Source organism: Paroedura picta, chromosome 12 (assembly GCF_049243985.1).
Source record: "Paroedura picta isolate Pp20150507F chromosome 12, Ppicta_v3.0, whole genome shotgun sequence".
Classification (NCBI taxonomy): Eukaryota; Metazoa; Chordata; class Lepidosauria; order Squamata; family Gekkonidae; genus Paroedura; species Paroedura picta.
The window spans coordinates 21,430,532-21,447,230 of record NC_135380.1 but is presented as its reverse complement, the minus strand read 5'-3'; the positions used below and the strand labels follow the sequence as shown (position 1 = coordinate 21,447,230).

The 16,699-nt window shown below is 46.4% G+C and overlaps 1 protein-coding gene across 6 annotated transcripts in view; it reads left to right on the top strand.

Annotated features, from left to right (window-relative positions):
* FGFR1 (fibroblast growth factor receptor 1) overlaps positions 1–8,522 on the top strand; it is an 81,187-nt gene extending 72,665 nt beyond the window's left edge. For all 6 annotated transcript variants that reach the window (XM_077306452.1, XM_077306449.1, XM_077306447.1 and 3 more), the window contains 5 exons: positions 622–744; positions 1,504–1,574; positions 2,800–2,937; positions 6,677–6,782; positions 7,288–8,522. In XM_077306452.1, coding sequence (XP_077162567.1) covers positions 622–744; positions 1,504–1,574; positions 2,800–2,937; positions 6,677–6,782; positions 7,288–7,464 — 615 coding nt within the window. In that variant the 3' untranslated portion in view covers positions 7,465–8,522. The remainder of the gene's footprint in view (positions 1–621; positions 745–1,503; positions 1,575–2,799; positions 2,938–6,676; positions 6,783–7,287) is intronic.
* Positions 8,523–16,699: the final 8,177 nt, after the last annotated feature.

The following is a 16,699-nucleotide window of genomic DNA, read 5'->3' as shown; positions in this document are numbered from 1 at the left end:
GGTTTGCCAGTGCCTTCCCCAGTCATTACCGTTTACCCCCCAGCAAGCTGGGTACTCATTTTACCGACCTCGGAAGGATGGAAGGCTGAGTCAACCTTGAGCTGGCTGCTGGGGTTGAACTCTCAGCCTCATGGGCAAAGCTTTCAGATGGCTGCCTTACCACTCTGCACCACAAGAGGCTCTTTTCAGATCTTCGGCATGCAGAAAATCAGGGCTTCTGACTGTGTATGATTTACCTATCTATGCCTGATTTTCTGGGGGTAGGTATGTCCTGAGCTGACTGAGAGTTTGAGAAGGTGCGGAAAAATATAGAATGTAGGTTACTTGGTATAGAAATTGACTTCCAAAGAATCTCAGTGTTCATTTTTTTTAAATGCTGTGAACATTTTCTTGGAAAGTTTATGCACAATAGGATTTCCAGTACTGAAAGGAGGTGATGCATCTGTACAGCTCTTGACAGCAGCGGAACAAATTATGCATTGAGAAGTTATGCATCTTTGTTCCATTTGCATAAGATGTGAACTTGCATTTAGATTTTTAGTGTTCTGGGCACATAGATCCATAATTTACCTTCAAGACTGCTTCCTCTTTGGAGTTCCCTAAAAGTCTGTTTGTCCTTAGTGCATCCACCGAGATCTGGCTGCCAGGAACGTACTAGTGACTGAAGACAGTGTGATGAAGATTGCCGATTTCGGCCTGGCTCGAGACATTCATCACATAGATTACTACAAAAAGACAACAAATGTGAGTGGCACGTCCTGTGGGGCAGGGTGATTGTATAGGGCCATGGACGTCATGGAACAAGATTGCATTTGTTCTGCTGCCCTATGTAAGCAAAGAAAAGGTATGCCATTTGGTGTGTGTGTCTTGGGGGTGTCCTTCTAGGTCTTTCTTTCTAACAGAGGTACCCTCTTTCTGGGTCCCAGGACATTTTGGTGGGCCACAGCCTTAGAACAGATGGATTGTAGAAAGATACCATGGTAAAGGGCCGAACCGTACATCATCAGGATCTCCTTTGGGTTGGCTGCTTGTTTTTAACTAATTAGTTACGCTGTAATTCTCAGAGAAAGGGGAGGAGGGTTGACACTGTTTTCCTGATGTAAATCTCATTCCCTCCGGCTTCAATTAGATCAAGTAGATGATTCAAGCAATAAACCCTAGCCTTTAGGGGAAAACAAATGTTACTTGGGTCTGTAGTAATTTTGTTCAGTGAGGGAATTGGCGAGCTTTGTTTAGACATCACACGAAACCATGGTTTGTTTAAAGGAGGTGTTGTTACAGTTAGTGTGATCATCTCAATACAAACTGTGGTAGCCAGACAGGTTTGCGAGACAGAATAACCCTGGAGCGTTCCTAAATCCAGGGGCCGTAAGAACCCTGGCAGCATAGCTTTTCTGCCTTGGACTGCCTGCCCCTGCAATTCTTTGCATTAGTCACGTCTCGCTTCCCCCCTCCCCGCCACCGTGACCCTGGGTTGATGCCGTGCCCTTTCCTGCTTTCTAGGGTCGCTTGCCGGTCAAGTGGATGGCCCCAGAGGCTTTGTTTGACAGAATATACACCCATCAAAGTGATGTGTGAGTATCTCTCTCGTTTGACAGAATACGCCTTCTCCTGAGTCAGACTATGATCTGTCTAGTTTATGCTGGGTAATTGGAGTGCCAGCGGTTTATTCAGTGTCTTGGCCAAAGGTGTTTCCTAGCAGTTCTTAAAAATCTCAAAATGCCACGGATTGAACCCGGGACCTTCTGCATGTAAACTATGCACCCTGCCACCAGGCCGTGGGCTCCCACTAGCCATCTGCTCAGTCCTTGGAAAGATGGTCTCTTGGGGGAGAGTTGTGGGAGGGATAGGGCAGAGGGGGCTGGAGGGGGAAGTAAGGCCCCGTGTTTCCCCCCCTAACATTGTCAGATGACATCTGCAGAGTTTTTGCTGCCTCTGTATTTACCGCTGAGCTCTACGATACCAACTGTTCTGGCAACCCCACTATTTACATCTCATTATACTTACGACTCCCCCTTGGAGTATATATTTTTTGCTTACAGCCCTCCTTGTCTCATTTCGATGGCATCCTTCCCTCCTTCCCATGCCTCATTTGTGTGCAGCGAGCAGCCCCTTTAAAACCTCTCGGCATCCCCAATTAAGTCTGGCATGTTGTGTATTATCCCCAAAGGTGAAATAAACCAGATGTGATTCATCCTCACTTAATGAAATGCTAATTACAATAAGCAGCCATGGTATTTTCAATCTATATTATCTGGCAACAAGGTTTATTTGTCTGGGGTTTGCTGCTGCCTGCTGTCTGGTTGTTAATTGGAGTGTTTCCCCCCTCTTCATTTTTTGGGGAGCATTTTTCAGTTTTTTAGCAAAAAGAACCTTTTCCCCTTCTCTGAAAAAAAAATAAGGATTAAGCAAATGCATGATAATTTTGATCATGATAGTTGGATGGAACTACCAGTTTGGTGTAGTGGTTAGGAGTGTGGACTTCTAATCTGGTGAGCCAGGTTCGATTCTGCACTCCCCCACATGCAGCCAGCTGGGTGTCCTTGGGCTTGCCATGGCACCTCTTAGTTTCTTAGGAGGGAGGCTAGTGCAGGACACATGGAGGCAAGATGGGTATGCTCCATACCTGTAGGTGCCTGTGTGCAAGTGCCATATCTGGAATCAATACTGGACTTACCTGCTGGATGGAATCTGTGAGGGAGGCTATGGTTTAATGGGGCAGGTGTGCATGGATTTGTTAGTGGGTGGGGAGTAGTGGGAGAGGTGTGCTTTAACACAGTCTGTTTCCTCCTGGGGCAGATGGTCCTTTGGTGTTCTGCTGTGGGAGATCTTCACTCTGGGTGGGTCACCATACCCTGGCGTGCCAGTGGAAGAGCTCTTCAAGTTGCTGAAAGAGGGGCATCGGATGGACAAGCCCAGCAATTGCACCAATGAACTGTGAGTGTGGGGATTGGTGGCTTTGTTGAGGGGGGAAGACATTTGTGTCAGTATCTAGGGGCATTGCTACTGGGGTGTGGCCAGAGCACTCAGAGACCCTGTTGAAAGCCCACCCTGCTGCCAGCCGTCTGCAAATTTCAGGATGCAAAATGGCCATCCCTGCAGCTCTCGGTCCTTCCCTGGCTCAACAGCAGTTGTGGCTTTCGATTGGGCAGGGAGCTGTTGTGAATGAAGTGCTCCCGATTCACCATAAGAAAGCTTCTGCAAACTAGAATTATGCTCTGCTAAGACCCAGCCCGATTTTAGCTCTGTGGGAGACGGTTGCATCTCATCATCAGTATTAGTGCTGGAGCGGGTTATTTTCCTGTGTCGCCCTCCGCCATCTGCTGTGTAACCATTTGCCATTTTATACCCCCTTTCTGTAATGGGCACGTACGTGCCGGATCTGGCCTCCCCTCCCTCCCTTGCAGAGAGTGGTAGCAGAGCATGGTGCATGCTGTGTGGCATTGACAGAATGGTTATTTATCTGTAAGAGCTGTGTCCTGCTGCTTTTTCCGCCCGAGGCAGTACCCGCAAATTAAAATTAAAGCATGAACAATTGCTTCAATAAAGCAAATTAAAAATGGAACAGCAAAAAAAAAAATTCTATCCAACTTTCCAAACTACGGATCCCAGCCTCCTTGATACTCCTGCCAATCAAATGCGTATTATCGTTTCTTTTCACGGCAGCCCAGGAGAGGGACAAACCTTCCCCTTTGGAGACCATTTCACAGCCTGGGGGTTACAGCTCCGGAAGGCCCTTTGAAGTCTCACCTGGATGCTTTCACGTCTTGAGGGCATGTGATACAGGACCCTGATAGCCTTTAGAACAGGGGTAGTCAAACTGCGGCCCTCCAGATGTCCATGGACTACCATTCCCAGAAGCCCCTGCCAGCATTCGCTGGCAGGGGCTTCTGGGAATGGTAGTCCATGGACATCTGGAGGGCCGCAGTTTGACTACCCCTGCTTTAGAAACTGAGACAGGTGGTTGCTCTGTCCTGAAGATAGTTTCAGAAGGTGGACGTTTTGGTGGGCAGTAGAGCAGCTAGACTGGAGTCCGGTAGCACCTTAAAAACCAACAAGGCTTGCAGGGCACAAGCTTTTGGGAGTCTAATCTAGTTGGTCTGCCCTGTCCTTCAGTACTGCCTGTCTTGCACGGTCTTTCCATGAACCTGTTAACTTTCAAATAAGAGTCCAAGGACTGGATTTGGACAGCGAGTAGGTAGGATGCAACAGTACTCGGCCTGATTATTTTGGTCCAGGAGCTGCTCTGAATCAGCCTGTTTATAACATTTGGTCCACACATTCGCTCACGAGATGTCTTTTGCTGCCAAGCTCGAGCAAGAGAGCGCATGTCGAAAAGCCCCGGGAGCTCAGCAGCCCAGCATGGCATAACAGGACCCCTGCTGACTGGCAGATGCATGCTCTGGTGACTGGCAGGCGTTCAGCTTTATTTTCCCAGCCTCTGCTGAAAGCTGTGCGTGATAATAAACCAAGACTTCTTGTCCTCCTTATTTTTGTTTTTCTCAGCGGGAGGGTATCCCAAATTGACCCCCGGTAGACCGCTTCGTTGGGGGGTCTAGCTCAGCCTTTTGTCTTGACCGTGCCTCCGTCTCTTCCCACGTTCTCCTAGCCAGCCCAGCTAATGGCTGTTGTCAAGAGATTCTCTCTTTGCCACCACCCTCCACCCCAAGCTGCTAATGAGAAGGATTGATGTTTAGCGTTTAGTAATGGCTCGTGGTTGTTCTGCAAGTGCACTGGATGCTGTAAAGTAGTATGCAAACAATGTTTATTTTAGAGTATTCCGACCTCGGCTACTGAGCAAAAGATTTTCAAGGCAGTGTGCAAGAGCAAGTCAATATAAATGACTAAAACAAGGTACAGAGTCTCCAACAGAGGGGTAAACAGCAGTAAAATCTTTCTTCGTCCTCTCCAAGCTGCCACCGACTGTCTGGTCAAAGAGTACTTGACAGGAATGGGGAGGGAGTTCTACAAATGAGGTGCCACCACTGAGAAGATATGGTCCCTGGTGCTCCACCCACCTCACCTCGACAGGTGGTAGAAGCAGTGGGAACCATTGGGGTAGAACTGGTTGTACTGAGCCAAGTCAGAAGAGCAACCCTGTAGGCCAGTGGCTCTCAACCTGGGGGTCGGGGCCCCTTTGGGGATTGAACGACCCTTTCACAGGGGTCACAGCAGGGCAAGCAGCTTGGCCGGAGGGGAGCACCATCCACACAACAGCCTTGCAGGGTAAATCGAGTGTTCATTAAGAAGGTTGAGAACCACTGCTGTAGGCTCTGCTGTCATCTAGCTTTCTGTGTCTGACTTCCCTCTGTGACATTCACAAGAAGGGTTTGAATGAGGTGGCATTCCTTACTGGATGGCCCCAGCATTCAGTGATCAGAGTTATACTGCTGCTACAAACTCATTCCATTCATTATGTTTTGATTCCATTTTTCAGTCAGCTCCTCTGAGTTAATATCTAAGACCAATGGACAACTGAAGATAAATATGACAAGTCTCCTTGGGGAGGGGCTTCTCAGCTGAGCTGAGCCCAGGCAGAGTGGCAGGGGTTCCTGACCACTGATCAGTGGCAGGAGGGAAGGGAGCCCTCAGCCAGAGATGGTTGTGGGTTTAGTTGGGGGCCAAGCAGAGAATGCCCAGAACCCCCACACTCTTCCTCTGCCCTCCACCAGACCCCCCTCGTCATGCTTCCCTTTCTGCTTGTCCTCCTGATGCCTGGGTGTCCAGTCGTTAAGAGCAGTGGCCTCAAATTTGGAAAACTGGGTTGGATTCCCCTCTCTTACGCATGAGTCCTGCTGGGCAAGGCCTTGGGCCAGTCACAGTTCTCTCAGAGCTCTCAGCCTCATCTATCTGTGGGGAGAGGAAGGATAAGAAGGGGTTTTTTTTCCAAAAAAACCTTTAATGGCATATAAAAACACTGTCAAAATAGGGGTAATTCATAATTAATTGATAATAATTACATAGTCTAAATCAGTGGTCCCCAACCTGCGGGCCGCGGCCCGGTGCCGGGCCGTGAAGGCCATGGCACCGGGCCGCAGCTCCCTCTCCCCGCCCCCCCCCCCCCGCAGTAAAAAACTTTCCAGGCCGCAAGCTTGCGGCCCGGGAAGCTTCTTACTGTGGGAGGGCAGGGCGTCCCGCGGGCGTGGCCCGATGCGCGGGCGTGGCCCGTGCGGGCGTGGCCCGTGCGGGCGTGGCCTGCGGGCGCGGCCTGCAGGTGCAGCCCGATGAGCGGGCGCGGTCCGCGGGAGCGCGGCCCAATGCCCTGCCGGTCCCCAGCCTCAGAAAGGTTGGGGACCATTGGTCTAAATGAAACATAAGTGAAATAAAATGAGCAACCAACAATAGATTGTTGCACAACAATAGATTGAAGCACAAGCAAGCAAGTAGTTAGCAGAAGAATGGGAAATCTTCTAATCTGGCGAGCCGGGTTTGATTCTTTTCAGTCAGGAATGGAAACTTGTTGCTTTAATTTTTGCTTAGAATTGAAAAAAATCCTGTAACTGCCCCTGGTTTCATTTAGAAGGCTCTAAAATCATTCAACAATTGAAATGTGTTGAAAAGCCACTTTGAGACTCCTTTGGATAGAGAAAAGTGGCATATAAGAACCAGCTCTTCTTCTTCTTACTGCTTTTCATTGGCCGAACCACCATGCACTGTTTCTTTGTCTTTCCTCCAGGTACATGATGATGCGGGATTGCTGGCATGCTGTTCCTTCCCAGAGACCCACCTTTAAGCAGCTGGTAGAAGATTTAGATAGGATTGTGGCCATGACCTCTAACCAGGTAACTGACTTCCTTTTTCCAGTAACCATATCCCTCTGAATTTAAACATGGGGTTTAGGATCATTCTGTTACTGGAGGCAGCCATTTTGTTTTTTGAAACTAGTGGTTGAAATCATAATTAAGAATCAGAGCTGAAATCTCAGCCTCTACATAAAACTGGGGGTCCTGTAGCAATTTGTCACAGTACCTGAGGTTGAGAACTCCCATTTACCATGTGGATTCTGGTGCCAAATGCAAACTGAGAAATCCCACAGAAAAAAAACTACCAAAAGAGGCATTTTAGTGTCTGTACTGTAAGTTAGACTCACTTTTTTTGGACGTGGGAAACTCAGGTTGAATAATCTCAGAGCTTTATGTGTTCCAGTTTGTGTCTTTAGAGGACTTGTGTTAACATGTCTCTTAGGGGACGTTGCTTGACTGTCTCTGTATCCAGGATAGGACACCCTTAAAACCAGCCTGACTTCCAGGGATCATGAATGTTTCATGGTACTTTCATTCCCCCTAGGAGTACCTGGATCTCTCCATGCCACTGGACCAGTATTCACCCAGTTTTCCAGACACCCGCAGCTCAACCTGCTCTTCAGGAGAGGACTCTGTGTTTTCCCATGATCCCCTCCCCGACGAACCGTGTCTCCCCAAACACCCACCTCAGCTGGCCAACGGCGGACTCAAAAGACGCTGATCCCATAGCTTCCATGTGACACTTGCGAGCCCTCTGTGCATATGAATGCGATGTGCGTGTGTTGATGAGTGAATGCATGTACGTGTGCACACATGCACTTCCCTTCCAGCAGGGCTGGTGGTGGAGGGCCACTTTGGCTATTGTATTAATGAAGACTTCATCCTGAATCACCAAACCTCTCACCATCCAGTCATCTTATTTCAAGCCACCTTTATTGCACTCCCTTGACACCTGGGAGTGGTGTTTGAGTATTTTCCCATGGATTAAAGTTGAGCTATCTTTCACCCCCCCCCCCTTTTGGCCAGTGCCTAAACAAAGCAAAAAGACCCAGAGACTGATTTGTAGTTTGGCACCGTGCTGTCACTTCTCTGAAAAGGACTCTGGGAAGAATTTACATTCCCTGGAGAAGAGGAGCTTTTCTTTCTTTCCTCTTTCCGACTTGCAAAGGAACCACCTTCAGACAACTCAGTAAGCTAACAGTACAGCTGGGATCCAAAGCTCTTTCGCACCATGACCTTCTGGATCTGGCTGGAAATGCAAAAGTTTAATGCAGTCAGGCACCATCAGCAGCTTAATGGCGTACCTTTTGGTAGGGGACGTTGTTTCCTAAGGAGCATGACCACCGGCAGCTTCTGAATTCCACCACCACTCGTATTTGTACAAAATCCGCACAGCACTGACATAAAGTGGCAGCCCTACAGAGCCAGTGCTGTGACAACAAACAACAACACAGACCTTATGTACATAGCTACAAAATGTATAAATATGAATATATATTTACATGTCTTTAAAAAAAAAAACAAAGGTTGTTACCAGAAATAATATCACTTTGGTAGTAAGTTACTAGTGGCTGGTAGGTATCAGTTGCTATATTAAAAAAAAATCATATATTTTGCTACTCTTGCTGGGGGGGTTGTTTTTAAATTATGTTCTAAAACTTATTTCAGTTTAGGTACTTCAATAAAAATTGCTGCTGCTTCAGTTTTATATGAGGTTATATTAAACAGTGATTTGATGCCTTTTGGAAGTACATTGTGAAATAAACATTATCTTCCTTCCTTGGCTCCCTCCTTAGTGTCCTCTATGCTCCCTCCCTTGTCTCTGAGAGGCCCCTGTGGAAACTCTGGACTTGGGGCCCAAATTGAAGGCATTCACTTCACCATATTGGCAAGGATCTGATGATAGGATCAGAAGTCATACGGTTGGCTGCTCATTCCCCGTCAAGCTAAACCAGCCTGCTAGGGGAAGGGACCATTGCTTACCAGTAAGCCTTCTCAAGATCAGATTCTTCTTCTGAGGAGTGGGAAGCCATTTTGCAAGAGGTAGCTGGTCTTAAAGGTAAAGGTATCCCCTGTGTAGGCACTGGGTCATGTCTGACCCTTGGGGTGACGCCCTCTAGCGTTTTCTTGGCAGACTCAATACGGGGTGGTTTGCCAGTGCCTTCCCCAGTCATTACCGTTTACCCCCCCAGCAAGCTGGGTACTCATTTTACTGACCTCGGAAGAATGGAAGGCTGAGTCAACCTTGAGCCGGCTGCTGGGATCGAACTCCCAGCCTCATGGGCAGAGCTTTCAGACTACATGTCTGCTGCCTTACCACTCTGTGCCACAAGAGGCTCTAGCTGGTCTTAGCCTGACCTTAATGTGTTTTGGCAGCAGGCACTACAGCAAAACCCACTCCAGCAGGCCAGGAAAAGGTGAGGCACAGGAGTCTTATGAGTGGGGCTCCTACCTCTCTCATTAATACAATTAGCAGATATGCAGGGCCTAATTCTGATCAAGACTGGAGAAAGGGTGGGAACATTGGACAGACGGCTTCAGACAGCATTTCTGCCGCTTACCACTCTGCGCCACAAGAGGCTCTAGAAGAGTATCTGTTGGCTAAAAACACAAAATCCTAGTCTTCCACCTCCTCAGGAGCCTCTCACCCGTCACATCTAAAGAACAGAGCTCTCTTTGTGGTATCGTGGAGGTTGGAGCGGTGCCATTTGTACTCAAATGCTTACTCTGCTTTGTATAAAATCACATTATGGTATTTTAAATGCTTTATGTAGCCAATTTGGAATTACTGTAGTTATTTTTTTTTAAGTTTAATCAAGAATCCAAGAGCCCTCTTGACATTGGTACATGCTGGGTTTGCTCTGGCACAAATTCCTCTCTTCTCCTTTCGGTGTGTCTTTCTTCTTGAGCTTGCTGGTTTCCGTAACTTCATGGGAAAGTGAATGAGAACAAACCATACAGGTTTGCTGCACTGTCCATATTTTATTGTGAGATCACAATTGGTGTGGCTAGGGAGCTTCTTTGAAAGCACAAGACTCAGTTCAGCTTCCTTTTGTGAGCCAACATCCTGCAGGGCCTACCAGCCCCCTTCCCCCCCCCCCCCAGTGTGTTGCTTGGAGGCACCGTGGCACTCTTTGGTACTTTTCCTGGCACCTGGTGGGGCTTTTTCCCTGATTGGCCATTGGAGATCTGATCGGTTGTGCAAACAAAAAAGATATTGCTTTGGCTGCAGCTACCTCCATCGTACAAGGACCTTCCCTCTGGTGGCTGAAGGTGAGTTCTGTACAAGCGAGAACACATTTGTAACGCCAACAAAGGTCTCCTATTAAGCATAATTTTTTTCTGAAATGTTAAAGAGTTACTATTAGAATTATGCATAACCTCATTCCTTGACATGTTGTGGTTGCCTCTGCCTTTTGCAGCACCCGTTGGGTGATTGCATCCTCCATCCTGTGTCACAATTCCAAAGGTTCCCCTGGGCTGGAAAAGGCTGGGGACCCCTGGCCTACTCTGTTGTTGCACTGGAACTGTAGCCCCAAGAGCTGGCCAGAGCTGATCACTGGAGGAGGAGAGGATACGAGCCTGTGGGTCAGCAGAGCCCAAGAAATAATTCATAAGTGAACAAATATGGCATATCCGTACAGGTTTCCTGTCCCCATGCAAAATGCCCATTCATACATGATGCCATTCATACAGATTTTACATACTGCGAAGACTAAAACAGAGACATAAGGACAATCCATGGGAGAGTATTAACAGAGTGGATCACTTGAATAAATCGGAACTCTAAATTTGTTATGCTGCTTCAGACCAACAGGGCTACCCACTCGAAGCAGATCACTTGAGAAACTGCACCAGCACGCAGGGGTCATCCCTTTTATTTCATTTGTAATTTTTGAGATTTCTATCCCACGCTCCTCTTGTGGTGCAGAGTGGTAAGCGGCAGAAATGCTGCCTGAAGCTGTCTGTCCATGAGGTTGGGAGTTCAATCCCAATTGAAGCAGCAAGAACTGGCTTCTCTCTAGCACAGCATGCAAACACACGTGCATGCAAATAGAATCATAGAATCACAGAATCATAGAGTTGGAAGGGGCCATATAAGCCATCTAGTCCAACCCCCTACTCAACGCAGAATCAGCCCTAAGCATCCTAAAGCAAAAAAAATACCCACACCAGTTTTTTGTTTCTTTTTTTTACTTATACCCCCAGCATTCAGATTCTGCTCTTGAGGTGAATTCCTTTAAAACAAAATAATGGAGAAATTAAACTCTTAAAACCTGATGTGTCCATGCTTATTTTAAAAGCCCTCTAAAATCTCTCAGAAACGAAACAACTAGATCAGAAAGAACAAGCAATATAGGAGCAACAAAAGAACAGTATTAAATGGGGCCCAAGCCGGGCAAGGGGGAGGCACCCCATGCAACCCAAACAAACTGGAGACTGATGGAACTGAGGGTTTTGTGAGGTCACATGAGGAGAGAAGAAGAGCTGTTTTTTTGTACCCTGCTTGTCACTACCCAAAGGAGTCTCAGAGTGGCTTACAATCACCTACCCTTCCTCTCCCCAACAACAGACATTCTATAAGGTTTAAAGAGCTCTACTGGCCCAGGGTCACACAGCTGGCTGCATTTGGAAGAGGAGTGGGGAATCAAACCAGGTTCTCCAGATTAGAGGCCAAGCTCAAGAGGGAGGGGAGGAGCAGGTGATCATTTGATTGTAAAGTGGTAGCAAGCCACCGATTTGATCATTGAAAGAGCAAAACCAGAGAACTGGATACCTTGAGCTTCCCTGTGGTCACCCATCCACTCCCCAACCTTGGTAAGTTTTGAATATCCTGATTTTGAAGATCAGGCTATAGTGTACTGTATTACTGCCTTCCCTTCTTCCTCAGAGCATGCTCCTGAATTAATCGGGACTTACTTCTTATAGACCTACTTAAAATTGCTCTCTTAGTCCTCCAGTTTCCACTGCAAGGGCAAAGCAACTGGGTCAAAGTTCAGTAGAAGCTTATAAGCCCCTGTGGAGTGAATAGTTACAGGTTGCTGCATTCCTGACATCTTCCAAGTGAGACCTAGTTCACACACATGGATGTTGGCCATGGGGGAAGTGATATGTGAATGGAGGCATCAGGTAATGGAGGCATCAGGTAATGTCACTGTTTAAGTTCAAACCCAATACCTTTCCTAAGGAAATCAGTCCACACATATGTGTGTGAACCAATCCTGGGCAAACCTTTTTATAGAAAAAGCTGCGTATTCCCATGTTATTCTCAGATCATGTGGTTGTAAAGTTGTGTGACTATACTCTTTTGGAAGAGGCAGCACCTCAGGAACTTCTGAATGCTAAACACAGTGTCAAAATAGATATTTAATATCATTGTGCATCTGTGAGCTACCATTAGCAAAAGTTATCTCTTGGAACAATTGCTTTGTGTTAATTAACTGTGGCTTCAATGGAGTTAGAGCAAACCATTAAGGGTCACTGTTGAATGCCAACTTGAAAAGTTCTAATTATGCTTCCAGAACTGGAAATGCTGAAAGTACTGTGTTTCAAAATGTTTTATTGACAAAGGACATCTGCTTTTAAACAGATACGAGATTCTGAGTATTGTGTGAATGGCTTGTTGGTCATGAAGGTGAATGTTTTGCACAAAAAAGTGTGCTGATTTATCACAGAAGCCTCCAAATCCCCATTTGAAAATATGATGGAAAAAAATCCAGGAGAAAGGAAAAATATAACTGAATATTAGCACCTTTAAAAGCCCTTGCATATTAAACTCTTACAAATTTGTTGAAGGGGAGGGGGGGACAAAGCTCTTTACTTGCCTGAGAAAGGGCATTTAATTCTTCTGCATTCCTATGGTGACAGGCAATATGATCCTAAACAGAGTTACTGTTGGCAGAGTAAATATGAGGGGAGCAACAAGATACTTAGAAGAATAAAAGAACCAGTTTTGTAGAGAGATCTACCTGTCTAATTGTTCTGTTATTCTGCTTTCGTTCATTTGTCTGTTCTGAAGGCAAGGAGGAAGGAAAAGATGCTCAAAGGAGCAGGAAGTTTCCAAATGAGCCAATCAAGACCCTGGAGATTTTTTGGAAAATGCTTCCCATAGAATATTCTTCATATGCTTTTGAGCCATGCATATTACAGATCATGCATACTCTAACAGTTCTATGCACCTAAATCTGCCAAAGTGAGTGGACTTAAAAAAATGTTCTCCCATACTGAGAGATCAAGTGGCAGAATATCCCAGTATTTCCCATGGTGATAAAACTAGAACCACCACCTAATGGTTCATCTGCTATCCACAAAGTCTATCCTACAAGTCTGCCAAATGAAGCAGGTTGCCTTACCTGGCATAGGGGAAGGACTGGCCTCCTTGGCCGTACAGCAGATGTCCATGCTTACATTTTTTCCCAGCGTAATCTGGAAATTCTTGGCAGAATTCATTTCCATGTTACAGCTGTTCTCTGACTGGGGTTCTGCTGTTACACCAGAGCAGGGCTCAACCCCTTAACAACTGTGATAGCTCTGCAATGTACTCTCACAAATGCTTCCTGTTCATTCTCTTCCTGTCTTACTCCCCCAAGGCTTGCCTTCCCATGAGAAATGGGAAGAGTTCTGTATCTCTTCCGGCTCTGTAACTTGCTTATACGTGAGTCTCTGTTCCTTGCTTGGTGTAAATTATCTGTCAGGTCCAACGCCATCTGTATTGTGCTTCTGGGATGCAGCAAATTAAAAACTATGTGCACACACACACACACCCCAATTACAGCTCTGTAGGGAGAACGGAGTCCTGTTTTGCTTCCTTCAGCCAGAGCCCCTGACCCTGTCGTTGTTTCAGAAAATGCAGAAATTAGCCATGGGCTATGATGGCCAGATGTTTTGGCAATGCCTTGTGTGTTGCTTTTCTCTCATGAAATAGCTTCATCCTGAGGACAGCTGGGCTCTAGTTACATCCTGAAATGTGACCAATTGAGCGTGGAACTTTAACTGCATCCCTGCTGGACCAGAAGGCAAATACCTCCCAGGGCAGTGGGCCGTGCATTCACATCCCTAGGGCATGGAACTGGCTCAGCTTATTGAGGCCTCAGCTGGCTGCTCCAGTCAAACTTCATTCTTCTTGTGATTTTTGTCCTATGGGTTGTTCTGTGTCTCTCACTGTTACACAAACAGATGGCCTTCTCCTTCAGCCTGTCCAGGATAGGCTGTAACTTCTGCTGCCACCCACAAACCTGGAAGCTGAATCTTTCACTCTGGGCCCAGCTCCAAAAGAGTTTGGTTCTGTCGTAATTGATCTTCAGTGATTCCCCTTCCCATAAATGTTCTAGCCTGGAGATGAGTTGGGACAGAGAAAGCAGACTTCCGGCCCCAGTATGGTGAGTGGATTTACAGCAAAAAGATTAATAAATATTCAAGAGAAAGGGTTTAGACTTAATGGTAGATTACCTGGTCTGTGTGTAGAAGATCCCAAGTTTAATGTTTGGCATCTCCCATTTAAAAGAACTGGATGATATGAAAGACCTCAACTTGAGAGCCAATTCCGAATGGACCACTCTGATCTTGATAGAGCAATGGAGTGATACAGGATGAGGCCACTTCAGGTATACAAGGTTGGGACCTGGTTTAATGAGCTGCTTTAATGTTCACACATCTCCCTGGTTTGCTAGTGATAAGAAGGATCAATGGACTTCAGGGCTCCCAAATGTCAACTCATAACCCCACATGTTAAATCTCACTAGTATTGACCTTCACCATGTCTATGTGTCCGGGGGCATTCAGTTCAGGCTTGTAAGCCATAAGGTCTGGTAATTTGCTTTTATTTAAATTGAAAAGTGCAATCTTTGGATTGCTGCATTCTCCACCCACAAAATAAACTTGCCCAGAGCCAGGTAGTTAACTACCACTAGGTATCCAAGAAGGTTTCTGCATTTGTAAACTTCAAAACAAAACAGCAGAGAAAGACATGCACACTAGTCAGGGCCCCATAAAAGCATGGTGGAGTGCCATTGACGAGTGAATACTGGCCCAGACCCTGCAAGATTTAATGCAAAAGGGCAATTCAGGGTAAGGAAATTTCTAACAAAACAAGCTTTCCCACCAATTTCCCCCTAGTCTTTTAATACAGTTGCTGTATATGTTAGTTGACTTCCCAGCATCCTACTCAATTCTAAGCTCTTGGCAAACAGATGGCATTTAAGCGCCTAAATTAAGCCATGCTGTTCCGAGAAAGATGGTGGTGGGGAAATCTATGCAAACCTCCGTCCTCTCCGGGGGATGCCTGTCAGAGAGACTCTGTTGACGTCAACATATCCCTGCTGCACCCTGCTCTTTCCTCCCTTTTTGCCACCATTTACCAAGAGAGCTGTTAGATATGCTAATTTTGGATTCCCGTCACCATTGCCATTCTCGGATATAAAATGTATGCCAGCTTGCTAAGAGAGGGTGATAAATCTTTCAGGTGAATGAACCAGATTTCTTTCTTATCGGTTTTCCTCATTATTTTGAACAGGTAAACCACTCAGGGTGAAAAACAACCCCATCCTAGTTAACAACAGAAAAATGCTAGCTTGCCAATCATCCTGATGCCGAAAAGGCTGAAATATGGGGGCATTTATTTATATTTATTTTATTTCTTTTTGGATTTTTATTTCCCACCACTCCTGGAAACTGGCTTGTGGCGGGTTACAGATAGTCCAAAAATTAAAAACCTCAATAAAACCCCATTAAAATATCAGACAAGACATAAAAATTACAACATACAATACGAAGAAAAGAATAAAAAATGGTGAGAGGAGAGCCATATCCCTTGCCATAGATCACTCTGGCATACAGCTGCTTAGCCCAGGGCGGGCTCCAATTAGATCAGACCCCAGCCTCAACCATAGACCTGGCAGAAGAGCTCTGTCTTGCAGGCCCTACAGAACGCAAAAAGCTCCCGCAGCTCTCCCAGGAGCTCATTCCACCAGGTAGGGGCCAGGTTTGAAAAGGCCCCGGCCCTGGTCGAGGCCAGACGAGCTTCTCTAGGTCCGGAAATGACCAACAAGTTGGTACCTGCAGAGCACAAAGCTCTGCGGGGGGCATAGGGCGACAGACAGTCCCCCAGGTATGTGGGTCCCAGACCGCAAAGGGCCTTGAGGGTCAAAACAGAACCTTGAACCGGATCTGGCAACCAATGCAGCTGCCTCAGCACAGGCTGGATGTCGTAAGTTGTGTCCTAGCCAGGATGGGTAAATGCGCTTCCTGACCTGAACCAACTGATGCTGGAAAATCCCTTTGTATATGTCCACTTCCTGTAACTCTGGCCACAGTCCTGTGAGATAGACCAGTATTAATACCATATATTGCAGGGGAGAAAATTCCCTATGACCTATTGAGTTCATGATGGAGGATATTTGAATTTGAAACCTCCTGGATCATAGCTCATTCTCTTAAAAACACCAGCTCAACTCACAGGTGTACCTTTCAAGGTCAATTTCACATGTTACTTTCACAATGAGGGACTTTGTGCCTTTGAATCACATTCAAAGACTTGATCATATATTTCTTTACTGGAAAGAAAGTCCCACTTGATCGAGTGCATTGATCCGTTTAGTTCAGCATCCTGTGCCTTACAGCCCAGGTGTCCCAGATGTGAATTGTGGATAGCCTTGTTTGCATGCATTCTGCCTTAATCCTGTCAAAGATTTTTAAATTGTGAAGACAAAGCATATGCTGTTTAATTTTCTCTGTCCTGGTAATTTATCACCATAGCTGCATTGAAGGCATCATAAAGAATCATATTGCGTAACCACAAAAGACAGATGTTACACTTATTGTCCAACTACTACTCTATAGCAAGTAAAAGAGCCTCTTGTGGCGCAGAGTGGTAAGGCAGCAGACATGCAGTCTGAAAGCTCTGCCTATGAGGCTGGGAGTACAATCCCAGCAGCCGGCTCAAGGTTGACTCGGCCTTC